The 25,724-nt window shown below is 54.1% G+C and overlaps 1 protein-coding gene across 5 annotated transcripts in view; it reads left to right on the forward strand.

Annotated features, from left to right (window-relative positions):
- KDM4B (lysine demethylase 4B) overlaps nucleotides 1–25,724 on the forward strand; it is a 161,986-nt gene that overhangs the window by 50,232 nt on the left and 86,030 nt on the right. For 3 of the 5 annotated variants that reach the window (XR_005214955.1, XM_037824047.1, XM_037824048.1), the window contains exons 3-5: nucleotides 13,850–14,013; nucleotides 21,002–21,177; nucleotides 21,529–21,643. Coding sequence is in view for 3 of the 5 variants with exons in the window: in XM_037824047.1 (XP_037679975.1) it covers nucleotides 13,873–14,013; nucleotides 21,002–21,177; nucleotides 21,529–21,643 (432 nt within the window). In the remaining 2 variants the exon portion in view is untranslated. Of the gene's footprint in view, nucleotides 1–13,849; nucleotides 14,014–21,001; nucleotides 21,178–21,528; nucleotides 21,644–21,831; nucleotides 25,556–25,724 lie in introns of those variants that run through there. The other 2 variants (XM_037824051.1, XM_037824049.1) reach the window with 2 other exon arrangements.

Below are 25,724 nucleotides of genomic sequence, written 5' to 3' on the forward strand. Positions count from 1 at the left end.
CAGATGGAGGTGGCGACTGAACTGCATCACCCCACAGGGTTTGTTTTTTAATTATTGTATTTTTTAAACTGTGGAATATATCATGTATACACAGAAGTGACAATTTTCCAAGTGCCATTTAACAAGTAGTTAGCATATTTCAAAGAATGTTTTGAGTTGCACTTCCACAATTTCAGTTACTTCCTTATTGTGAAATACAACATATATGCAAAATAATATCTTTCAAAGTAAGATTTACAAGTAGTTATATAGGAAATTCTCCAAAAAAAGGTTATGAGTTACAGCATTACAGTTTCAGTTGTTTCCTTATTGTGAAATATATATACAAAAAAGTATAGCTTTCAAGTTACCATTTAACAAGTAGCTATAGAACAAATCTCAAAGGGTGCTGTGGGTTACAGGTCCACCACTTCACATCTTTCCTTCTTACTATTCTAATACCCTAGCAACTAAGAAGAAGCTAATTATATATTCAGTATTCATCATCCTTTGTTAAATTCCATCTTGTCTGTTGCTGCCCCTTCCCCTGGTTTAATCACTTTCCCGATCTTCAGGGATGTCTAGGCAGTGACCATCCTAACCTGTTCATCTTGAAAAGGGGTGTCGACATTAAGGGAAAAGGGGGCACATCTGGTTGATATTCTTGAAGAGGCTGTTGCCTCTGGGTTTTGGCAGTTAGCTGGCACAGGAGTTCTCTGGAGGATTTAAGTTTCCAAAGAACAAACCTAGTGAGTGAAACCCTCCCAGAGTCCCAGACAGGGACCGGGTATTCTTTAGGGTTTTTGGTATTCCTGTTGACTTGGGCCTGTCATACTGTGGTCACTTGGCAGATCTAGGTGAGGCTTGCATAGGAGGAACCTCCAGGACAACCTCCGGACTCTATTTGAAGTCTCTTAGCCACTGAAACCTTATTTTGTTGCCCTTCTTCCCACCCCCAGCCAGAAAGACATTCTCAGCCCCTCGATGCCAGGGCCAGGCTCATTCCTGGGACCCGTGTCCCACAACACCAGGGAGACCTGTTCATCTTGGGGGGGGGGGGCTGTCTCACTTCTGGGGGAAGGTGATGAGTTTATTTGCCGAGTTGGGCTTAGAGAGAGAAAGTCCACATTTGAGCAATAAAAGAGGTTCTCTGGAGGTGGCTCCTGGGCATAATCACAGGTGGGCTCGGCCTCCCCTTCACAACCGTAAGTTTCACCAGAGCAAGCCTCAAGATCGAGGGCTTGACTTACAAAGTAGGGGGTTCCTAAGGTCGTATAGCATATGTTATGTCCATGATAACCCATCTGTGTCTCACACTGTCATCACTTAGTTGTACAATCCTCATCAATCTCCATTTTAAACAATTCTTATGATCCAAAACACCTTGTAGCTCTTTTCAGCCCTTAATTTTTGTCCCTAGTATTTGTGTGGTACTAGCATGGGATTCCTATTAATTACAGTCCCTAGTATGCAAAAGGTGGACTTTTCCCATATACCATTCTGTTGTCAACTCTGTACCAGTGTCATACCTTAGAAGTATATCATGCAAGCATCTATCTGTATTTGTAGTGCTGATCTGTGGGAAACATGCCTTTAAACAACCCCTTTCAATCCTATTCACAAAAGACTTCAATACAGCTCTTACTTAAAACCCCATTAACAAACAATCGTCACCCCTATCCATTCCCTTTCCTTTGACTTCACCCTCATTATCATGTCTGAACGTAGTATATTATCGTTCCCTCTTCACTAGCTTCTGTCTGTCTGTAGGTCCCCTATATTCTACATCGTAAGACGTTGATTTTACATAGTTCAGGGAGTTCACAGAAGCGGTAACATACAGTGTCTCTCCTTTTGTGTCCGGCTTACTGCGCTCAGCATTGTGTCTTCAGGGTTTGTCCACGTTGCCATGTGTTTCAGGACCTTGCTCCTTACTGCCCCGTGGTTTTCCCTCATATGTGTGTACCGCATGTGGTTTATCTGTTTTATCCACTCGTCTGCTGAAGGACGCTTGGATTGTTTCCATCTCGTGGCAGTCGTACGAGGGTCTGTTCTCGTCACTGCTTTCAGATCTTCGGGTATATACCGAGAAGTGGAATTTCTGGGGCGTAAGTTAATTCGATATCTAGTTTTCTGAGAAACCGCTAAACTGTCTTCCTCTGCAGCTGTGCCATGATACATTCCCACCAGCAATGACTGAGAGTTCCAGTTTCTCCACATCCTCTCCGGCATTTATTGTCCTGTTTGTTTATTGGCAGCCATTCTCATTGGTGTGAGATGGTATCTCATTGTGGTTTTGATTCACATTTCCCTAATGGCTAGTGAAGATGAACATTTTTTTCTTGTTTTTTAGTCATTTGTATTTCCTCTTTGGAGAAATGTCTTTTCATATCTTTGTCCATTTTATAATTGGGCTGTTCGTACTATTGTCATTGAGTTGTAGAATTTCTTTATGTATATAAGATATCAGTCTTCTATCAGATACATGGTTTCCAAATATTTTCTCCCATTGTGTTGGCTGCCTCTTCACCTTTTTGACAAATTCCTTTGAGGTACAGAAGCTATAGATTTTGAGGAGTTCCCGTTTATCTATTTTTCTTTCATTTGTTGTGCTTTGGGTGTAAGGTGTAAGAAGCGACTTCCTAATACTATGTCTTGAAGCTGTTCGTTTACTATCTTCTAGGAGTTTTATGGCACTGTCTCTTATATTGAGGTCTTTGATCCACTTTGAGTTAATTTTTGTGTAGGGGTGAGGTAGGGGTCCTCTTTCGTTCTTTTGTATATGGATATCCAAGTCTCCCAGCCCCGTGTGTTGAAGAGACTGTTCTGTCCCTGTTCAGTGGATTTGGGGGTCTTACCAAAGATCAGTCGGCCACAGATCTGGGGGTCTCCGCAGCGTTCTGAACCAGGCACCTTGTTCGTTCAGCAGAGGTCAGGCGTCCGTCTGGGCACTCTGAGGCCTGGGCATCGTCAGAAACTGTTGTCTTCATCTTCTAGGGGATCGGAGCCGAGCTGGGCATGGGGCAGGGGCTCAGGGGCTCCCGAGGGGATGGACGTGGAGCCGTGGCATGGCCGGAGGTGCAGAAGGCAGAGTCCAGGGGGCAGTGACTGTCGTCTGCCTCTGTCTCGGGCCCTCGTGGCTGCTTGTCCGGACGCCCGGGCCTGGGTACCTGGGGAGATCATGAGGTGCAGTTGGCCCAGCGTGGCAGCAGGGACGCACCTGAGCAGGTGGAGGGTGGAAGGCCGGAGCAGCTTGTCCGCCGTGGGCAGGACCCTGAGGTGGCTGCAGGGCCAGAGGACCAGGCCGCCCCCTGTGCCTCGGGGCCAGGAAGGCAGGCCCTGGCTGCTGAGGCCGTGGGAGACCCCAGAGACCTACCTGGCTCCAGCCGCTCCTGATTCTGCAGAAGCTGGGCTTCATTTGCTTGTGTCTGGGTCTATGGGCTTGTCCTGCCCAGGACACACCAAGCAACAGCGGACTCTGCTTCATGGCGGGATGCAGCGAGCTTTACCCGTTCCTTTGCGTCACGTATATTTTTTGCATGGCTGGTTGTGGGGGATGGGATAACGAGCCCCCAGTCCCATCCTGGTCACCAGGGCCTGTGCCCCTGCTCCTTCCTCGGCAAAAGGGACTCTGCAGACGTGACTCGGCAAAGGGACTTGAGATGGGAGATGATCCTGGATTACCCAGAGCCCTGTCGTCACGGCCGTCCTTATCGGGAGGCGGACGAGGGAAGCGGTAGGGACGGAAGCAGAGGTCAGCGATGACGGAGATGCTGTGCTGCGGGCCCTGGAGATGGAGGAGAGGCCACGGACCAGGAAGGCGGGCGGCCTCTAGGAGCTGGAAAAGGCGAGAACAGATCGTCCCCGGAGCCCCGCGAGGAAGCAGCCAGCACCTTGGCGCCGGCCCCATGGCACCCGTGCTGGCGTCCGGCCTCCGGAACCAGAAGGGGACACGTTGGGTTGCTTGGAGGCACTGAAGGTGAGGTTGTTCGCCTCAGCAGCCCCGGGAGGCTCAGAGGGACCGAGTTCCTGTGTCCCCAGAGCCCACGTCCCACCCCGCAGCCCGCAGTCCCGGCAAGAACGGCCACGTCGCACCACAGCTATCACGGAACCCTCCACCCCTCAGTCCCGTTCCTTCCGTCCCACCCTCCAGGCCCAGGTCAGCCACACCCCAAAGCCCCCAGCCCACCGGGAGCCGGCGTGGGTTTCTCCTCGAGAAGGCACCTGGTGGTCCCTGCCCAGGTCTCGAGTGGAAGCATCTTCACAAAAAGAAGCTCTCCAGACTCTTAGCAGGAAACAGAACGTCCTTCTGTGCCCTCCTCATCTTGAGGCCTGAGTGCAGCTGGTTGTAGACCCTGAAAACCACATGTCTGTGTACTTTGAAGGGGTGAATTGTGCGGCAGGTAACTGATATCTCGATAAAGTTGTCAGTAAAAAACAAAGAGCAGCCCCTTGTCGGAGGACACTGCGTGCTCAGGCCGGGCCCAGCTCCCAGCTCCTTGGCCGGTCGGGGTATTCAGCCTGAGCCGGCCGTCTCGGGGGGCCCCTCTTCACCCCGGGAGAGGAAGGAGCAAGTTCAGCCTGGGATAGGGCGATGGCAGGGGGACGGGGCCCAGCCGTGGCCCTGCCCTGGCAGCTCCCCCAGTGCTCTCTGGATGTGGGGCGTCGTGTCTCAGGCCTGGCTCTGTGGACACCGACGTGCCAGGAAGGGCAGAGGTCACCTGGGGCCCCTCCCGCCTCCCCTTCCACGGCTGCTGCCCACCCATGCAGACCCCTGCCCAGGGTCACCCGGAGGGAGGGTGGGAGCTGGGCCTTGGGAGAAGCAGGATGGGGCGGTGAGAAGGGCCCAGAGAGACCACACTTCAGCCGGGGAGCAGCCCGTGGCTGCCACATGCTCTGTCCAGATGTCTGTCTGTCTGAACTGGAAGCCGAATTCTGAAGGACACCCTTTTACAAAGTCAGCCTGATTTCCTGACTGACGTAGCACTGAGGACCGACGGAGCTCATGAGTTTTTCTTACAGAAATTGAATGAGCGAATTTTAAGGGTTTTTAAGATGATTTTAAGGGTTTGACAAAAAACAGAGGACTCAATACACTGGAAAGGATCTCCTCCAAAAATGCGTAAACTTATGATGAAAAGAAGTTCGAACCTGAGGGGCACATCGTTGTGGAAGATTGTGGGGCCCGAAGGCTCCTGGGTCTGGGTGGGGGCCTCTCCACCGGCCCCGAGGGGCGTCACCCCCTCAGCTCTGCCACTCCCCCCGACTGGTCCCTGGGTGCGTGGCCATCATCTGAGGCCCCAGACACCCCAGAAAGCCCAGACAGACCCAAGCTCCGCGGGGCCCGGCCCCCAAGAGGGAAGTGACAGAGGCGTCCTTGCTGAGGTCAGGCCCGGAGGAGCTGTTCATCCTCCCCCTGGCGCTGAGCTCCAGCCTGCCCCCGAGGCAGGCAAGCCTCTCTTAAACCCCCACCACCTGGGGTGGCCCGGGAATTGTGCATTGGGCCCCACGAGCAGCTCTGAGAGCTCCCCAAGCAGGACTGAAACAGGGTGCCTCTGGCACCTCGGCTGAGCTGTACTGGGGCCCCTCGGGCACCAAAGAGGAAACCTGGCTTCTGCAGACAGACGCTGGCCCGCTCAGCCGCAGAACGTTCTCGGTTTCATCCTGCTCGACAGGGAGTCCCTACCATGCACTGGGCTCTTGGCGAGGGACGGCACACCCTTGGCCTTGTGGAGCCTGCAGGCTGGAGACAAGGCTGCTGAGCACCCGCTGCCCACGGCCCCGCACTGGGCACAGAAAGACGCCGACGACAGCAGCAGCAGAGCAAGTTCTGGGAGCAGGCGTGCAGGAGATGAGGCTCTGGGGAGCCCCGGACCGGAGGGCTGCACAGAGGATGCCACACCCCGCTCATGGACCCTGTGGCACTGGATGGATGGAGAATGGCCGCGGATGGGATGAAAAGGCAGAGGCCTAGCAGCAGACATGCAAGGGGCAAGGCTGGGGGCAACTGAGAGAGGCCAGTTCAAGGGACCAGGAGGGGGGTGAGCTCGGGGGGCACACGCGGGCGTGACCGCCAGGCCCACAGCCAGCTGGAAGCTTCTGTAACAGGTACACAGAGGCCAAAGCGCATGCAGGAAGCACCGTAAACCCAGGTGTGCGCTCCCTTATCCTGCCAGCCCCATTCTCCTTGTCCAGATCAACCTCCCTCCCGTTCCCCACTCTGCCTCCTGGGGAATGCCTCGGCCGTGCCCCCAGATGCTGCTGAGGACGGAACCCTGAGGACTGGCTGGATCCTCTCGCTCAGCGAGTTTCCTTTGGCACCGCCTGGTCTCCCAGCTGCCCCCTCCCCGCTGTAGGCGGGACACGCCGCGGAATTCCCGGTGAAACGGAGAAACTTGGTCAAGCATTATGAAGAATTTCAAGATGGCGAAGGCAGAGCCTGACACCGAGTGCGGAGCCCTGGGTGGTGCCCGGCCGTCCACTCTGCAGAGCCAGAGGGAACTTTCCAGAACTGTAAAGTGGATCAGGTCTCCTTGCTCAAAACGACCCAGTGGCTTCCCTTCAGACTCAGCCAGAGCCCGGCTCCTTCCGCCTCGGCCCATCTGCCCTCCCACCCAGCCTGTGGGTGCCTTCTGCCTGGCACCCACCCACCTCATGCTCGCCAGCTCTGCCCGTCTCGGAAGCACTCACTCCCTTTTGGGGTGATGTTTGCTTGTCACCTTCCCGACAGGGCCCCTCCTGGCTTTAGGACCCTGGCTGGCACAGGTGTCTGCTCAGCACAGCGGGGTTCCAAGGATTGGCACCCAGAGGCAGGTGTGCAGGCTCGGCACTGCCCGCGGCCAGGTCCACGTGGGGCGGGTGGGAGGCCTGGGACGTGGGCACTGGGTAGCTTCATGCCAGCTTCATGGGTTTGAAATTGAATTTTTATTGCAGGACTTTTGTAAAATTCTGTTAGCGTGGTGTGGAAATCAACCGCTAGTTAAAAGTACAGCCCCTCCTTGCCGCCGCCCCAGTGGGCTCCATCCTTGCCCAGGGGACCCAGTGCTAGTCACAGGGTTGCTTGAGCTCCACATCCGGAGCCTTGACTGTCAGGGAATTTCCCGTGGCATGGGGCAGGATGGGGCAGGATGGGGCAGGGCCTGTGGGCTGGCCCAGGAAGGACACAGTGAAGGGGCCTGGGGAGGGGGCACATGGCAACAGCCCTGCGGGCTCCACAGCACAGCCAGGCCCAGATGGACATATGGAGGAAAGCCGTGTCCGTCAAGAGAGTGTGGATCTTGCCACGCTGGCTTTTTCTGTATTTACGCCCGGGCATACTTGTCACCAGAGCATCTCGGTGAATTAGATGTCACAGCCCTGCACCCCCAAATAACTCAGCAGCACCCTAAGAAGGAGGCTTTCTGTGTAGCCCTGACCTCACTCCGGAAGGTTAACTGCCAATTCATGGTGTTGTCAAATGTCCAGTCCATTTGCAGATGTCCCCAGTCGTCCCCAGGTGTCTTGCGTGACGCTTTCTTTTTCATTGCCCGTGGTTGTGACGTCACCTTAGTCTCTCTTGGCTGAGAGAAGCCCTGCTGTTTTTGTGGGCTTCCCTCCTTCCCTTTCTCTCTCTCTCTCTTTTCTTCTTTCCTTCTCACCCCCACCCCCGCCTTTTTGTTTGGTAACAAGTTTATTAAGGTATAATTTATATACTGTACAATTCACCCATTTTAAATGTACAATTCAGTGGTTTCTAGTATATTCACAGGTGTGTGCGGCCATCACCGCAATCAGTTTTGGAACATTTTCATCACCTCCAAAGAAACCCTGACCACTGCCTTGCATTTCCTTTGGTCGTGCGTCTGTGCTGGGTGCCCCCCACCCATGGGCCCATGGAGGAGGCGGTCTGTGCAGCTGGCTCCTTTCCCCGTCAGCCTGTCCTCACGGCTCACCCACGTTGCAGCACGTCTCGGAATGTCGTCGCTTTTTACGGCTGAATAATACCCCTTGGGTGGATGGGCCGCGTTTTGTTTATCCTTCATCAGTCGATGGGCATTTGGACAGTCCACCTTTTGGCTCGTGTGAATCGGGAACATCTGCGTTCGAGTTTCTGGGTGGACTCAGACTTTCATTTCCCTTGGGTGGATCCCCAGGAGCGGAATCGCTGGGTCCGGTGGTAACGACGTTTAACCTTTGAGGAACGGCCAGGCTGTGTCATTTTACATCCGCCCAAGCAGTGTGCAAGGGGTCACGTCCCCCCATCCTTGCCAGCCCTCGTTGTTGTCTGGCTCTTCATCCTGGCCGCCCCGCTGGGTGAGATCGGGTAGCTCACTGTGGGTTTGTTTTTTTTTTAAATAAAATTTTCCTGAGATATAGTCACACACCATATAATCCACCGAAAATATACAATCAGTGGCTGACAGTATCATCATATAGTTGTGCATTTGTCACCACCATCAGTTTTAGAACATTTTCATTACTGCCCCCTAAAAATGATAAAAATTTAAAAAGTAAATAAAAGAACACCCAAAACATTCCATACCCCTTGTCCCCACTCCTCTCCTCCTGTTATTTGCATATATATTTTGTCTTTATTTTATTATCCATCTGCCCATACACTGGATCCAGGGAGTATCAGTCACAGGATTTTCACAATCACACAGTCAACATGGTAAAAACTAAATGGTTATACAGTGTCATTGAGAATCAAGGCTACTGTATCACAGTTCAACAATTTCAGGTATTTCCTTCTAGCTGTTCTAATACACTAGAAACTAAAAAGGAACAGCTGTATAATCCATAATAACCTCCAGAGTGACCTCTCAACTGTATTTGAAATCTCCCAGCCACTGAAACTTTATTTTGTTCCATTTCTTTTTCCCCATTTGGTCAAGACGGCATTGTCAGTCCCACGATGCCGGGTCCAGGCTCATCCCTGTCACTGTGGTTTTGATGTGCGTTTCCCTAGTGGCTCATGATGTTGAGCATCTTCTCATTTACTGGCTGGCCCTTGGTAAGTCTTCTCTGGAGCAGTGCATGTCCCATGCCTTGGCCCATGTTTGTTTGTTTGTTTGTTTATACAGCTTTATTGAGATATATTCACATACCCTACAGTCATCCACAATGTACAATCAGTTATTCACAGCACCGTCACCAGAGTCAATTCTCGAACATTTTCCTTACCACGTCCCCCCAAAATAAAAATAAAAGTAAAAAAGAACACCCCAAAATCCCATCCCCCCATCCCATCCTATTTTTCAATTAGTTTTTGTCCTCATTTTTCTACTCATTTGTCTATACACTGGATAGAGGGAGTGTGAGCCACAAGGTTTTCACAATCACACAGTCACATCATGTAAGCTACATTGTTAGACAGTTGTCTTCAAGAATCAAGGCTACTGGGTTGCAGTTCAACCGTTTCAGGTATTTTCTTCTAGTTATTACAATACACTAAAAAAAGAAAAAAGATATATATATATAGCATAAGAATAACCTCCAGAGTGACCTCTCGACTCCATTTGAGATCTCTCAGCCACCGAAACTTTGTTTTGTTTCATTTTGCTTCCCCCTTTTGGTCAAGAAAAGGTTTTCAATCCCATGATGCTGGGTCCAGGCTCATCCCAGGGAGTCATGTCCTGCGTTGCCAGGGAGATTTACACCCCTGGGAGTCAGGTCCCATGTAGGGGGAGGGCAGTGAGATCACCCGCCAAGTGGGCTTAGAGAGAGAGAGAGGTCACATCTGAGCAACAAAGAGGCACTCAGGGGGAGACTCTTAGGCACAATTATAAGCAGGTTTAGCCTCTCCTTTGCAGTAACGAGCTTCATAGGGGCAAGCCCCAAGATAGGGGGCTCGGCACACCAAACCGCCAGTCCTCAATGTTTGTGAGAACATCAGCAACAATCAGGGTGAGGAAGTCCAGCACCTCCACATCCTCCCCCAGCTCCTCAGGGGGCCCTCCATATATATTTTTATTCTCTTCCCAAATTACTTTGAGATGTAATTTCACACTAACCTGTACAAACCTACCAGATCTCACTTCCTGTTCAAAGTTCCATGTAATTATGGTGTTTGAATAAACCAACTGTACAAGATAAATTGTTTAGTGTGCTATAGAAGGTATAGATCCTGAACCAAATAAACCTCTCTTCCCTTGGTCTCACACGGAAGTTGAAGTTGTAAAACACAGTCAGTGTCATCCTTTACCCTTTGGTCCTATTTGCCTTAGTTCTAACCAGATCCGCTTCACTTATATCTGTAATTGAAGTCTGAACTTTTTTTTCAGCTTTTTTTTTTTTTTTTTAACAGTTGCTGTATGGGGTAATACTGACATTCATAGCTGCTGAGCTTGGGCTCTGGGTTTCAGATGTCACACCGATACCCAAAGTTCCAGAGACCGACCAGGTTATACACAAAGGGATCAGCATCTCAATCTGGAGATAGCCATTATAATTCAGGAATAGATGTGACTGCTGTAAGAGCTCACAATTAGGGACCATTATAATAAGCATTCCCCTGATAATCTGTGCTCTTAAGATTCAATTCTGAGTTTACACATTGTAGTTAGTACATGTTAGTGAGGCATTATAATGTTTGTCCTCTGGTTTCTGGCTTACTTCACTCAAAATGCTGTCCTCAGGATCCATTCACCTAGTTGCATGTCTCACAGCTTCATTCCTTCTTGCAGGCTATTCAGTATTCCATTGCATGCATACACCACAGTTCACCATTCTGTTCCTCAGTCAGTGTACCCTTAGGCCACCTCTCCCCATTGCAAATCATGAATACTACCTCCATAAACAGCAGTGTGCAAATGTCCCTGCTCTCAGATCTTCCAAGTCTGTGCCCCCTAATGAGGTTGCAGGATGTTATGGCCCCACATACTTAGTTTCTCGTGAACCACCATACTGTCCTCCAGGTAGGCTACACCATTCTACCTCCCCACCACCAGTAAATAGTTACATCCCTCTCTCCCTATTTTCTCCAGCACTTTTATCCCTCTGTTATATTTTTCCCTGCAATTTTATAGAGATATATTCACATACCAGACAGTCATCCATAGTGTACAATCAATTGTTCACAGCATCCTCATATAGCTTTGCATTCATCACCACAATCAGCACTTGAACATATTCATTACTCCCAAAAAATTTTTTTAAAAGAATTAAAAAAAGGATAAAAAATTTAAATATGATACAATACAGTAATAAGGTTCGAAAGCTGCACCACTACCAAGAATCCCATACCCATCCTTTATATCCCCCTCTCATAGATGTTTAGCTTTGGTATATTGCCTTTGTTAACGTTTAATGGAAACATTACAATGTTAGTGTTAACCATAGAATCCAGTTTGTATTGATTATATTTTTTCCCCAATACCATCCGTTTTTCAAGTCCTTGCAAGGTTGACATTCATTTGTTCTCCCTCATGTAAAAACATTTGTATATTTGTACATTTAGCAGCAGTCATTGGCCACTCCAGTTTTTGCCAAGTTATATAGGCCCAGTTTTTATCGTCTACCTCTGGTATCATATATGCCCTTAGCATTCCACTTTCAGCTTTACTCAAAGACATCTGTGTTCACTGTATTTATGACATTGTGGTAGCATCACACAGTATTACGCGATCCATTTCTGGATCTATACAGTCAATCCTGTTGAACATTCTGTAATCCTTCAGCATCAAATGCCCAATCTCTACCTTCTTTCTATCTCCTGATAACCTGTTTTCTCAGCTTTTAACTCTTCAAGTTTGCTCATTAATGTTAGTTCATATTAGTGAGACCATATAGTATTTGTCCTTTCGTTTCTGGCTAACTTCGCTCAACATAACGTCCTCAAGGTTCATCCACGTTATTATACGTTCCGTTACTTTGTTCTCAGTCTTACAGCTGCGCACTATTCCATCATGTGTGTGTACCACAGTTTGTTTATCCACTCGTCCGTAGATGGACAGCTGGGCTGTTTCCATCTCTTGGCAGTCGTGAATAATGCTTGGTCCATGTTTTGATCGGGTTGTCTTTTTAGGGTTGGGTGGTGGGGTCCCGCTTTTGGGGTGGCATTGTCTTGCGGCCCATCAGAGGGTGAGAGCAGGAGACTCGAGCTTGGCTCTCTGTTTTGCATCCAAGGCCCCTGCTCCCCAGGAAGGCCTCCCTACCCCTGCACCCTCCATGGTGGCCTCCTTAGCTGCTCGCTCAGCTCCCCGTGACACTGCTGTTTACAAGATTAGTGGGCCAAGGGCTCTGTGCTCCGGGAGGACAGATGGCTGAGGACAGACAGCCGTCCTGTCTGCGACCGTGCCCCAAGGGAGCACCACAGGCCTGCTTCTGGGTTGGGGAGAGGGTGGGGGGATGAGGGGCCCTGTGGGGCCTGTGGTTCCCCAGGGCCAGCTGGGGCCACCCGTGTGGGGTTCAGGAACCTGGCCCTGGCTGCGGGTGAGGTGCCGGCTGGGAAGCTGGGGTACCTGGGGTTCCCAGAGCCGGGCAGGAGCCTGGTGACGCCAAGTCCCTCTCTGGTGCTCTGGGCCCCTGGTCCCTCTGTTAGCGCGCTTGTCACCATGGTCTCCTGGGATCCTGCCCCGCAGCCCGCTGTCCCCCCCGCTGTCCTCGGTGCGCCCCGACCTTACTGTACAGGCCCCAGCCCCAGAAGCCTGGGAGCGGCGTCCTGGTGCTCCTGGTTTCCTGGCCTCACCCGGTGTGGGGGTTCAGGCTGGGGGCCGAGGGGGGTGGGGGCCATCAGGGCCGAGCTTGGCAGCCCTATGTGTCCTGGGCGGGTTAAGGGTGGGCCAGGGCCGCTGCCAGCCCTGGGGTGGGGTGCGGGCCGACCGAGGGCGGGGGTGAGGGGCCCGGGGGCGCCCCGGGGCTTTGCTTCCGCCCCGTCCGAGGTGCTGGAAGTGCGGTGTGTCTGGGGCTCCGGGCCTCCCGGCTGGCTCCTGGGTGCTGCTGCCCTCTAGCGCCCGCTTTGGGGAGCGCCTCGGGAGCCCGGAGGTTCCCCGCCCCTGGGTGCCTGGGCCCCCTGCGGGGCTGGCTCTCCCTGCCGGCCCTGCTCACTCCCCGGGCCGTTCTGGGGACGGGCGCTGGACTGTGAGTCACATGTCCTTCCAAGTGCTGGTACACACTTGTCTTCTGGTCTTTTCCAACACCTGGAGGGCGTCTGTGTTCTTTCCCCCTGGCGTCTGGAGCACTGAATCTGGACAGTTGCATCTGCCAGGGAGAACCTTCCCTGCCTGGGGGTGAGGCCGGGGCGCTGCCAGCCGTCCCACTGGGTTTCTCACTCCCTGGACGGGGCAGCCGCTCGGGCTGTGCCTGCTCGCCGAGGGGAGAACCCGATCCCAGGATTCTTCGTGGGCGCCTGCAAGCCGATGTGTAACCGATCACACTCCTCATGGCTGGGGGGGGAACGAGCCGTGCAGCCGGGCCTCCTCGCCCGTGCCGCAGCCGGTCATTTGGGCCGTGGGTCCACCCACCAGGAGCCGGGCCAGGGTCCTGCCTGGAGCGGGGACTGCTGTGCTCACCAGCTCACACGGCGAGAGAAGACGGACACAGCCCCACTCGCCTCCAAACCCGGCTCGCCATGTCCCCCTGGCCGGTTCCCGGCTCGGAGATGGAGGCGTCGATCGAGTTCCTGTAAGAAAAGCTTTACGTTTCCGAGGGCCCCTTGATAAAATTAGCGCACGGGCTTCCCACACGGCATCAGCTGTTAAAACTAGGCCGCCCCTGTTTTTAATTAGTTGGCGTCATCTTGGCGCTTTGTGCTGCGCGAGGGGAAACGAAGTCGGCATCCAGTTCCCTCTGCAGCCGCCGTGGGCCTCCGAGAGGCCGTGCATGATTCTGGCATGTTCCCGGGGGAGGGAGCCCCAGGCCTCGCTCACCCTGTCTCGTCTTCCCTCCGTAGGTGGGGCTCCCGCAGCGGCAGCCATGGGGTCCGAGGACCACGGCGCCCAGAACCCAAGTTGCAAGATCATGACGTTCCGCCCAACCATGGAAGAGTTTAAGGACTTCAACAAATACGTGGCCTACATCGAGTCCCAGGGCGCCCACCGAGCGGGCCTGGCCAAGGTGGGTGAGCCGGGGGCCCCGCGTGGCTCGGCACCAACCGGGCCACGTGTCCCCAGGCCCTGGGTTCTGGGGGCCATCGATATCGGGGAGGCCTTGATTTTTGCATCGGTATCCGTCGCCGAACGCTTGCTTTTCTGAGACAGGGATGTTCCCACAAGGTGAATTCAGTGCCGCAGGACACAGGGTGGCAGGTGGGCCTCTTCTCCCGCCCCCCACCCCGGCTCCTCGTCCCGGAGGCAGGTTCCCACGCACCTCTCCACGGCACACTGGTTACACACCCGCCGGCACGTGTGTGGACGCGGACTGGCGACAAGGAGGCCTCAGTGTGTTTTAGCTAAAATTTTAATGGTGATAAAGTAGACATAACATAAATCATAAGTCAAGTTAACCATTTTAAGTGGACAATTCTGACATTAAATACATTGACAAGATAGTGGAACTTTCTCCACTATTTCCAGACTGTTTGTATCACCCCAAACCAAAACTCATATGAACTTATTTGGCAAAAATTCCCCATTCCCTCCTGCTACCACCCCTGGTAATCACTATTCTGGGAATTTGCTGCTTCTAAGTATTTCATATAAGAGAAAAGAAATCATACCGTATTTGTCCTTTCTTTCACTCACTGTGATGTCTTCAAGGTTCATCCACGTTGTAGCGTGTGTTAGAACTTCATTCCTTTTTACACCTGAATAACATTCCGTTGTCTGACAGACCACGTTTGGTTTCTCCGTTCATCTGTCGACGGACACAGTCGCTGAGAGGGTTGTGTCCACCTTTTGGCGATTGTGAATAAAGCTGCTCTGAACACTGGTGTACAAACACCTGTCTGAGGCCCTGCTTTCAGTTCTTTTGGGTCTGTACCTAGGAGTGGAACTGCCGAGTCAGGTGGTAATTCTAGGTATAACTTGCTGAGGAACCGCCAAACTGGTTTCCACGGCGGCTGCACCACTTTACCGTCCCACCAGCAGTGCTCAGGTGTTCCTGTTTCTGTTTTCCAATGCTTGTACTTTCCCGTTTTTTTCAATCAGAGCCATCCTAGCGGCTGTGATATGGTATCTCATTGAAGTTTTAATTGCATTTCTCTAATGGCTAATGATGTTGAGCATCTTTTTGTATACTTGCCATTTGAATATTTCTCTGGAGAAATATCTGTTCAAATCCTTGGCCCATTTTTTAATTGGGTTGTTTGTCATTTTGTTGTTGATTGTAGGAGTTCTTTATATATTCTAGATATTAAACCTTAATCAGATAAATGGTTTCCAAATATTTTCTTCTGTTCTGTAGATTGTCGTTGTCTTTTCACTTTCTTGATGATGTCTTTTGATGCACAAAAGTTTTTATTTTGATGAAACCCATTTTATCTGTTTTTTCTTTTGTTGTTCATGCTTTTGGTGTAGAATCTAAACATCGATTGCCTACTACAAGGTTCTGAGGTTATTTCCCTATGTTTTCTTGTAAGAGTTTGATAATATTAGCTCTTCTATTTGGATTGCTGATCCGTTTTGAATTAATTTTTGAGTATGGTGAGAGGGAGGGGTCCACATTCATTCATTTGCATGTGGATTTTCAGTTGTCCCAGCACCATTTGTTGACGAGACTATTCTATCCCCATTGCAGGCACGTGCCACCCTTCTTGAAATCAACTGGCCACAGATATGTGGGTTTCTGTAGCTTTCAGTTCTATTCATTTGGTCTGTGTCTGTCCTACACCAGTATAACCCTGTTTTAAACGGTAGCTTTGCAGTCCTAATTTGCTTTTAAATATAAATGGTAGCCTACCATTTATATTAAATAAGTGAAAACATTTAACTTATTTTGAAGATGGATGATATGGTCCACATCTTTCTTTGTGTTTATGTGAGCACATGTGTGTGTGCGTTGTCCACCTGATAATTTGGAAAATCAGTCACCTATATATTTTTTGTTTTTTTTAGCCACTTCCTGTGTGCATATCACTTTTCTAAAATACTTTTACCTCTTTTGTTTAGACCAAATATTTTCTATAAAGGGCTGGGGTGGGGGGTAAATATTTTTGGCCGTGTAGACCAGCATCTACTCAACTCTCACGTAGCACAAATATGGCCCGAGTCAATACACGGAAATGCATAGGCCTGGCCGTGTGCCAGTAAAAGTTTATTCATGGACCTTGAAATGTGGATTTCATATAATTTTACTTGTCATGAAATATTCTTTTGATTTTTTTCCCTTTGTTTAAAAATCTAAATCAGTCAGTCTGTTCGTCTGTCTGTCTATCTATCTGTCTATCTATCTCTCTATCTATTCTTAACTCACTGGCGGTACAAAAGCAGACAGCAGACTGGATTTGGCTGCAGGCTGTGGTTTGTTGACCATGTGGACAATATTGGCCCCTCCTCATACCACCTCCCATTTTCTTCCCTCCCCCCACCGCCTAGTTTTTGTTGAGTCTGGAACTCACGTAGGTTATTCTTGCTATCTTCATTCCTTTAATAATAAACCAGTGCTTTTACCCCTTGATTAGTGAGCTTTAAAAGGCAAGGACAGCAGCATGCTTCCGAAATCTTGTTTCCTCCCCTCTCCCTTCTTGATTTCTGTCCATCATACCCCATGACGAGGTAGACATAATAGAACATTCTCATCTGGTTCTGGAACTGTAGCTGCCACTGCCGCTTCAGCAGTGAGTGTTTAGGCCATCTTCTCCATCGTTCTCAGTTGGCTGAAGAGTGTCATGGCAAGGAGGGCTCTGCAAACACTGTGCATCCTTCTAGGCTTTTCTACCTGGCTGACACGTCAGCTGGTGTAAGTCGCCAGGTCATGCTTCCTCCTCTGCGGTCCTGGCAGGCTCCCTGGGTGGGGGCGTTCTGAGGCCCACAGAGGCCCCTTGCCCACCCTGGGTGTCCGAGTGGGGAAGGACGGAGTCCTTCCTTTATCCTGGAGTTTGATTAGGCTCTGCTTTCTCTCCAGTGACCTATGTCCATTCCCCCGGCATGCAGCTGGCCCTTTGCATTTTTGGATTCAGGTCCTCCTTTATGTCAGGAAAGTTGTAGCAAATTAGTGTCTTGGACTTGTTCTGTTCTCTTCTTTGGAGCCATCTTTAAATACTACCCTGTCACTCCTCTCCTATTCTTTTTCCTCCCTGCATTTCTCTCTTGCCTGTTGACAGCTTCCAGGTCTGGCTGCTGTTTCGTCAGCCGTTTCCAGCACTTTCTGTCCTCCGTGTGCATGTTCTTGGCACAGCCTTATTCCCTTACTCGATGGTGGCTTGCTCTGCTCTCAATTTAGTAAGCCAAAGTATTTAACCTTAGAAAAGTTTCTCATTCTTTTAATTATTTGTAGAGCAGGTTTACAGAAAACTCATGCAGAAACCTTCCCTTTTAATCTTCACTATCTTGGGGCATCTCCCTTGGGCCCAGATGTCTCTGAGCTTTTAATTCAGATGGACCAGTTTTTTGCTAATTCATTTGTATTGACAGGAAGCCATTTGGAACCTATACTTTCGTGAGGCCAGTATTTTTCAGAGCTACATTTTCCCTCTTCCTTTTGCCTTAGGAATTCCTTCCCTCTTTCTTTAAGTGACACTTTCACTTGCTGCTCTGCCTTTGCCACACACTGGCCTTTGGATGAAGGGAATTCTCCCTGAAACCCACCGGGGCGCTGGGAGTAGTGGGGGGAGGCGTGGCACCGGGTTCTGGGTGATAGAGGGGTGTGTGTCTGCGTAGGTGTGCATGGGGAAGCGGGGGCAGCTGAGAGCGGAGGGCTCTCAGAGGCAGTCCCGTGTCACAGGCACACACACATGCACCTGTGCACACATGCACAGCACGCACGCGCTTTCTCCCGACCTACGTGGGCTCAGGGAAGGGCCCTGGGTCCCGGCAGCCTCCTGGGGGAAGGGCCGCCCCCACGGTCCTTCCTGATGCGCGTGCGCCCGGCGGCCCTGGGTTCTCTGCCCCGCCCCGAGAGAGCCTCCGGGGCCGGTTCCAGCCGGTTCCCGCCGCGCCCGGCGGCGCCAGGGAGTGGAGGGGCGGGGCCTGGGCGGCGGGGCGGGGCCTGGGCGGCGGGGCGGGGCCTGTGGGGGTGGTGGCGCCGGGAGCCCTGGGCGGTGCAGACCAGCTCCCCGCGGGCGGCGCTGGCCCTCGTTTCCCGCGGGCCTGCGGGGTGCCCACCTCGTGCGCTCTGGAGGGTGGTCTTTCGGTTCCCGCGGGGCGCCGAGGGAGGGTGGGTTCGGGCGGGCCGGCACTGGGGGCGGGCTCTGGGCTGGGGGACCACGGATTCCTGGCCCTGAGGCCTCTGGTCAGCTCCGCGTCTCTGCAGAAACTCGGGTGCGTTGCCCGCCCCCCCCCCCCATTTCTTCCATTCCGAGGGACTTTTCCTGAGGCTTCCCGTCCAGACGGGTCGTAAGTGGGCCTTGTGTTCCCACCGCCTTTCCAGAATCTGCTTTGTATGAACAGTAAAGTGTGTCACCCACGTGCACGCCAGGCAGCAGGGGCGCTGGGAGTGCCCGTCCCTGGCTTGCAGAGCTCCCTAGAGCAGTGCCCACCACAGCCCGTGCCCTCTGACAAGCCGGGAACTTGGGGCGAAGCGAATTTGTCCATTTAGTGGACAGGGATTATGGGCGAATTTCCCCGGATGAAACGGAGGTGGGTGACTTCACTGGGTCCCCTTGGCATGGGCTTGAACTGTGCCAGCTTCCAGCCGCTGCTACAGGAGGAGAACCAGGCTCCCTGGAAAGAGGTGGTGTTATCTGCGTGATTAAAAAGCAGCTCCGGTTCACGGAACTGTAATCACCCAGTCGATTGCTGGGATCATCTTGTGTCTTGGAGGCAAAAGCCTTTTTATGTATTTGTTTACATTTTTTTGCCTTTTGAGTCTTGAATGTTTTGGTTTATCATCTGACTCTTACAGTTTCTCACTTGAAGTCTCTTAAAAGCCGCAGACCGTGGGGCTGGCCCCTGTACCCTGCCCATTGGGCCCTTGTTGGATGCAGAAGGGGTGGCGGAGAAGTCGCCAGAAAAAGCCTGGCTCTTGTTGGAACTGTCACACCCTCTGGGAGGGCACTGTCCCCATTTAACTTTCTCTCCCCTCCGCACTATTGACCTTTGGGGCCAGATTACTCTCTGGGGTGGCTGGCATCCGTGGCCTCTGCCCTCTCAGGGCCAGGAGCGCCCCCACCTCAAGTCGTGATAACCAAAAATGTCTCCAGACACCGTCCAGGGTCCCCCGGGGTAGAGTGAGTCTAGCTGACACCTACTGACTGTTACTGTACTCTCCTCGGTGCAGTTGTTTTTGGTGAGCAAACCGCTGCCTGCTGCGGCGGCTGGAAGCAGCACCTTCCTGTTGGTGGCAGACAACCGGAGGATGAGTATTTGCATTGCCAAGGAAGACGTTTTCTTACCCTGATGCAATAGCGGAACTCACGGGGACAGTAGCTTGGCTTTCGGCCGTTCCGGAAGCTGTCAGTATACCTGGGCATGAGCGTGCTGTTCTTGCCTTGTCGGCCCTGAGCTGGGTGAGGCTGTGGTCTCCCCAGAATTCTTGGCTGCTGGACCAAAAATGGATTGGCTTAGTTCCTTCTCCCAGTGCTGTCAGGCAGCTCAGACCGTGTCCTAGAAGGAGACTCAGGGCTCACAAACCACCCCCTTCCCCAGATTGGGGCGACCAACCTGCGTTGGCCCCGTGGGCCTGTGCGGAAGCTGGCCTGGTGCCCACAAGCCTGCTGCTCGCCCCTGCCTTGGCGAGATAAATGAGGAGGATGCTGAGGCCGGCCCACTCACTGGGCACGAGTGCGGGCTGGGGGCCACCGTCTCCTCCGTGGCTGTCTCCTCCATGGCTGGCTGAGGTGGCCTTGGAGCTCCTGAGGCCGGGCCCCGCCACCTTTGCCCAGCATGCTGGGAGCACTTCACCTGGGCTGGGCCCAGGGTCAGGCAGTGGGGCCATGGGGAGGCCTGGCCCCGGCTCCTTCTGGGACGCTGGGCGTGGTGGCACGGGCCTGGGCCTGAATGTTGGCCCGACACCACTTCCCAGTGGGTGCCCTTGGGCATGGGCTGTATCCTGCCTTGCCTCAGTTTCCCAAGCTGTCAAACACGACCATGTCACACAGGGTCGCCATGAGGCACACCGGCACCAAGGCCGAGCTAGCCCAGCACGGTGCAGGTCGGACATTTGGGGCCAGATCGTGCCTCCCCACTCCCTCAGCTTGTGACTTGGCGGCTGGTAGCACTTCCCAGAGGTCCCGAGCAGCTGTTCTTGCCAGCCCTTGGTGTCTGCTGGTGGGAAAGGGGTGTGTGTCACACTCAGGGTCAAGGCAGCAGGCCTGCTCTGCTCCTGCTCCTCCGACTCGGAATCGTCCCCTCCATACAGCCCTGTGCTGGGGGCCCCTCACCCGGCAGGTCTCTGCCTTCCCTCCTTAGCATTTAGAACTTTTAAGCTTAGCTCAGTGTTTCCTTATCTCTTGTGAGTGCTTCTCCCCTCCCTTCTCCCTCAGAAAGGAAGCTCGGCGAGGGCAGGGCTCTGCTTTCCAGTGTCTCTGGGTGCCGTGGCCCGAGGGGACGCCCGAACGGCCGCGCTGGGCTTCAGTGCTCCGTGGTGCCCGCGCGGTGCCGCTAGAGGGCGGGGTGGCGTGTAGGGCCTGGGGACCCCCGGAGCGCGGCGCCGCTGACGCACAGGAGCCCCCTCCCCACGTCTGACATTTGCTCCGGGGGTGCTGTGTCCTGCTTTCCACCCCAGGCCCGGCGCGGAGAACAGAACAGGCGGCTCAGAGGAGGGCACAGCTCCTCCTGATGGCGGGGGCACGTCTGGGCGTCAGGGTCCGGGTCCGGGGCTGGGGGGTGCGGGTGGGGGTGCTTGTAAAGAAGCACAGGTGGTTCCTCCTGGGCGCGGCTCCGGGGTGGGTCCGGGAGGCGACCTGGGCTTTGCCGCTGAGCTCTCGGGGGAGGGCCGTCTGGGGGTCCGGCTGGGGTGGGGGCGGCGGGACAGGGGGAGGGGTCCTGAGCCCCCCTCTGCCCGGCAGATCATCCCCCCGAAGGAGTGGAAGCCGCGGCAGACGTACGACGACATCGACGACGTGGTCATCCCGGCCCCCATCCAGCAGGTGGTGACGGGGCAGTCGGGGCTCTTCACGCAGTACAACATCCAGAAGAAGGCCATGACGGTCGGCGAGTACCGCCGCCTGGCCAACAGCGAGAAGTACGGCCGGGGGCGGGCCGGGAGGGGGCGGGGAAAGGAACCAGGGCGCTCCGCGTGCACCCAGGTCAGCCCCCCGCCCGGGCCCGGGGACCCCCGCGTCTCACCGGGGGAAATGGGACTCAGGCGACAGCCGAGCCCTCACTGCCTCATTCCAGCGCGGGGCCTCAGCCCTTGTCCCCGTCCCTGGGTGCGAAGGGACCCCCCTCTCAGTCCTTTTTCTAGCCAAACCTGATGTGGGACCCACCGGGGCCGAGGAGGGGGGTGGGGATTGTCCCGCCCGTGTCCCGGGGCCGGTGGTGCCCCACGTGTGGACCCTTACGGCCGCCTCTCACCACCCCACTTGCCCGCCAGGTATTGCACCCCACGCCACCAGGACTTTGATGACCTGGAGCGCAAGTACTGGAAGAACCTCACCTTCGTCTCCCCGATTTACGGAGCTGACATCAGCGGCTCACTGTACGACGATGTAAGTGCCCGGGAACCCTCGGCGGCGAGCAGTGCTCCGAGGACCTGGGGGAAGGGAGGCGCAGGACATCCCGGGGCCTGGGGAGGGCCAGGGCGTGCCTGGGGCCGTATCCTGAGGGGGGAGCTAAAATCCCCCAGAAGAGCCGCGGGCGCTCTTCATTCTGGGTGATGCAGGTCCTTTATTTACAGGTTCCTGTCACTCCGTTCTCCTGACCTCCTGGGGACCCGCGTCCTCGGCCTGTCCAGTGGCCATGGGGTTAAATTCACAGCCAGGCGCAGTCTCGGCTGCGGGGGGCCTGGGCTCCTTGGCCTTGGCCTGACGCTGGCCGGTCCCAGGGTGTGGGCTGGACGCTGGCTGGAGACTGACCTGGGCTCAGAGGCCCCGGGGCGGCGGGTTTGAGTGGGGCTGCGTTGTTCTTAGGGGACGGTTCATTAGCGTCACATTTCATACCTTTAGGGCTTTGGGGGGTTTGTAGCCAGATAACCAGCCCCGGGACAGAGCTGCTGGGGCTAATTTTAGTCATTGAAGCCAAAACCTCTCCAGGGCTGGTTTTGCAAGGCAGTCCCCACCCTGAGGGGCATCCTGGCGTCCCCTGAGCCCCTGCGCCCTGGGAGAGGAGCTGGCAGACACCCCGGTCCTGAGGAGGCTCGGGCCCCTGCCCTGCTGCCCCCCGGCTGCTCTGCGTGGCTCAGGTGGCCTCCCCGCCCGGGTCAGGGCCTGGGTCGTTTCAGGCCCCACTGTTCGCCGTCTTCTCCTGGAAGGTGCTGCACCGGGTGGGAGCACCTGGGGGGCTCGGGGTGGTGTGTCCCCTGGGTGTCCCCTGGGTGTATGCTGTGTCCTCGTGGGGGGTCCCCGTGTGTGTGGCATCTTCTTGTACACAGTGCCTGGCATGTGTGTGCGGGGAGCCGGCCCCCCGGGCTGCGTGTGTCTGTACGGTCTGTCCGTTAGGCTTTCTGCAGTGGGGCTCTGTCTGCCCTGTGGGAGCTGCGTGCCCAGGGTGGCAGCCGTTGCTGCCGGGCTCCACGAGGGTGGCTTCCCTCCCCTGCTGGAGAGTGACCCCGAACCCGGGAGGGAGGAGAGGGGCCTTCTGGAGGCTTCCATGGGCTGTGCCGGCCACCCCAGACTGGCGCCGTACGTCTCGGTGGCCCCGTCCTTAGGACGCCCTTTCCGTTGATCACGTTTCATGCTTACCGTGTGTTGGTGGCTCCTGCTTGCCTCATGCAGGGACACTGAGGCTCGGAGACCGGGGCCAGAGCAGACGATGCCGGCTGTCCGGCCGTGGAGGCGTCAGCGGCTTCTGTGTTGACATGGCCACAGTTGGGACAAAGCTTTTTGAGGCCTGTGGGTCCGTGTTATCCAGCCCCTCCTCCCAGCCAGACCCAGGCCACCAATCTGCCCCCCACTTTCTAAACAGTAGCTTCTAGGCAGGGGTCTTGGTCCCCAGGACCTGAGGGAGTCGGAGAACTCCAGCCCACGTGGATGTGGTTGGGGTGATGCAGAAGCACCTGCTTGTCGGATGGCCCATTTTGCACAGAGAGTTTTAGGATGATAGCACTAGGTGAATCTTTTGCAGGTTGCTTGTTTTTGATTGATTTGCTGTTTGTTTGTTTGTTTTTCTTTAACAGTATCATTGAGCCGTAATTCACATACCATGAAATTCCTCCATTTAAAGCGTTCAACTTGGCGGTTTTTAGTGCAGCCACAGAGCTGCACAGCTGTCACCACGTTCAGTTTTAGAACATTTCCACCACCTCAAAAAGAAATTCTGAACACTTTAGCTATCACCCAACCCTCCCATCCGCCCTCCCCAGCCCTCACCAACCTCTCACTTATTTTCTGTCTCTATGGATCTGCCTGTTCCGGCTGCTTCGTGTAAACGGAGACATGCAGCACGTGGTGCTTCGTGACTGGCTTCTTCCAGGCAGCACGTTTTCGAGGTTTGTCCACGTTGCTGCAAGTCTCAGAACTTCGTTCCTTTCTAAGGCCGTCTAGGTAAAACCCCATTGCGTGGATGATCCTGCATTTTGTTCATCTGTTGATTGACATTTGGGTTGTTTCCACTTTTTGGCTCTTGTGGAAAATGTTGCCTTGAGTCTTGGTTTAGTAGTTCCTGTGTGACCATGTGTTTTCAGTTCTCTTGGGAACACACCTAGGCGTGGAACTACTGGATCAAACGGTAACTCTTGTTCAGCTTTTCAAGAATTTGCCAGACCATTTTTTCCAAAGTGGCTGCAGCATTTTACATTCCCACTGGCAGCGTGTGAAGGTTCTGATTTCTCCCCATCGGAGAAACCTCCTTTGATTATCTGTTTTGATTCTCTTCGTCCCAGTGGCTGCACAGTGCTATGTCACTGTGGTTTTGATTTGCATTTCTCCAGTGGCTGATGTTGAATATCTTTTCCTGTGCTTGTTGGCCATTTGTATATCTTTTCTGGAGAAACGTTTATTCAGATCCTTTGCCCATTTTTAAATTGGGTTTTTTATTATTGAGTTGTAAGAGTTCTTTATATATTCTAGAATGGGGTTTGCAGATATCCTGTGGGTTCTCTTTTCACTTTCTTGATGCACAGAAGTTTTTAATTCTGGTGAAGTCCAGTTCACCTGTTGTCCTTTTGTTGCTCACACTTTTGGTGTTCTATGTAAGAACCCTTTGCCAAATCCAGGGTCATGAGGATTAACTCCAGTGTTTCCTCCCAGGAATTTGATAGCTGTGGCTCTTACATTTAGGTTTTTGATGCACTTGGAGTTGACTGTTGTCTGCGCTGTGAGGTAGGGGCCTCACCCCCTCCTTTTGTGTGGGGCTTTCCACCTCTTCTGGCACCATCTGATGAGACTTTCCTTTCTTCATTGACTGGACTTGGCACCTCGTGGGATCCTGCATTATTGTTTTTAAATAAACTTTCAGAATTGGAGCCTTGTCCAGGGAGAACCTGGGTGTCCTTGGGGCCACGATGGCCCCGTGGGGACCCTGTGGCTGGAGCAGGCCCAGCCAGCCTGGGGCCGAGGGACCCTGCCTTCCCCTGGCCCCACGGGGGGATCCGGCTTTGCTGCCAGGGTCTGTCCTGCTGCCTACTGCTACCTGCTGCTGCACGTCCGTCTTCCAGAGGGGACACCAAGGCCCGTGCCAGAAGCCACTTGGCAGGTCACAGGATGAATGAATTGCCACGTGTCCGCTGCGTCGTGAACGTGTGGCCGGGGCAGCGAGGAGGGTCTGACTGGGTGTTAGGCTGGGGACGCGCCCTCGCTGGTGCCTTTGACCCGACAGTGGGCAGCATCTCCCCAAGGGGATCTTGGGCTTCCCAGCCTCGCTGTGAGGGGCTGATCACCGCCCTCCTCTCTCCCTGGGTTCTAGGCTCCTGCCAGGGCCCGATTTGCTCTTAAGCTGTCCCTGCTGGTCCTGTGGGTTTGGGGCGGGAGGGCTGCTGAGGCTCCCAAGAGCGTGTGGGCTCCTGCTCGGAAGCCCGGCAGGCTGAGCGAGCGCTCCAGGGCCTGGTAGTCGATTAGCGTGAGCTTTGTGAGCTCTCCTGACAAGATGGTTGTATTTGCTCATGGCATTAAGCGTAGATGAGGCTGTCAGGCGGGGCCTCTGAAAGCCCTTGGTCTCTGCTGGCGGAAGGCTCTGGGTGGGATGTCACTGAGCCCAGCTCTGCCACCGCCGCGTGGGTTCGCCCCCTCGGCAGCCATCCTCCTGCTCCCTGTCGTTGACTCAGGCAGGTTAATTACTCTTGCACCAACAGCACACTTTGCAGCGCGGCTCTCCCAACACACGCTGAATGCACAGATCAACTCAGAGTCCGGAGAAAGTTCCGCTCCCTGCCAGGCGCGGGGCTGGCCGGCCGCTGCGGGTGCTGGGGAGGCTGAGCTGGCGGGTGGCCCTTCAGAGAAGGAGCCGGAGTGTGCGAATAGCTGCTGGTGGGCGCCAGGCACTGGGGGCCGGGCCAGGTCTGGGGTTCGCCCTCTGTGGAGGGGCAGCTGGCACCACAGGCCTCGAGGGCGACGCGATGCGGCCTCCGGTCCTGCCAGTGGGTGGGCTGGGGGCCAGGGCTGGCCGGCAGCTGCCTGTCGCTGACTGCATGCCCGT

The sequence above is a fragment of the Choloepus didactylus genome (assembly GCF_015220235.1).
Source record: "Choloepus didactylus isolate mChoDid1 chromosome 25 unlocalized genomic scaffold, mChoDid1.pri SUPER_25_unloc1, whole genome shotgun sequence".
NCBI lineage: Eukaryota > Metazoa > Chordata > Mammalia > Pilosa > Megalonychidae > Choloepus > Choloepus didactylus.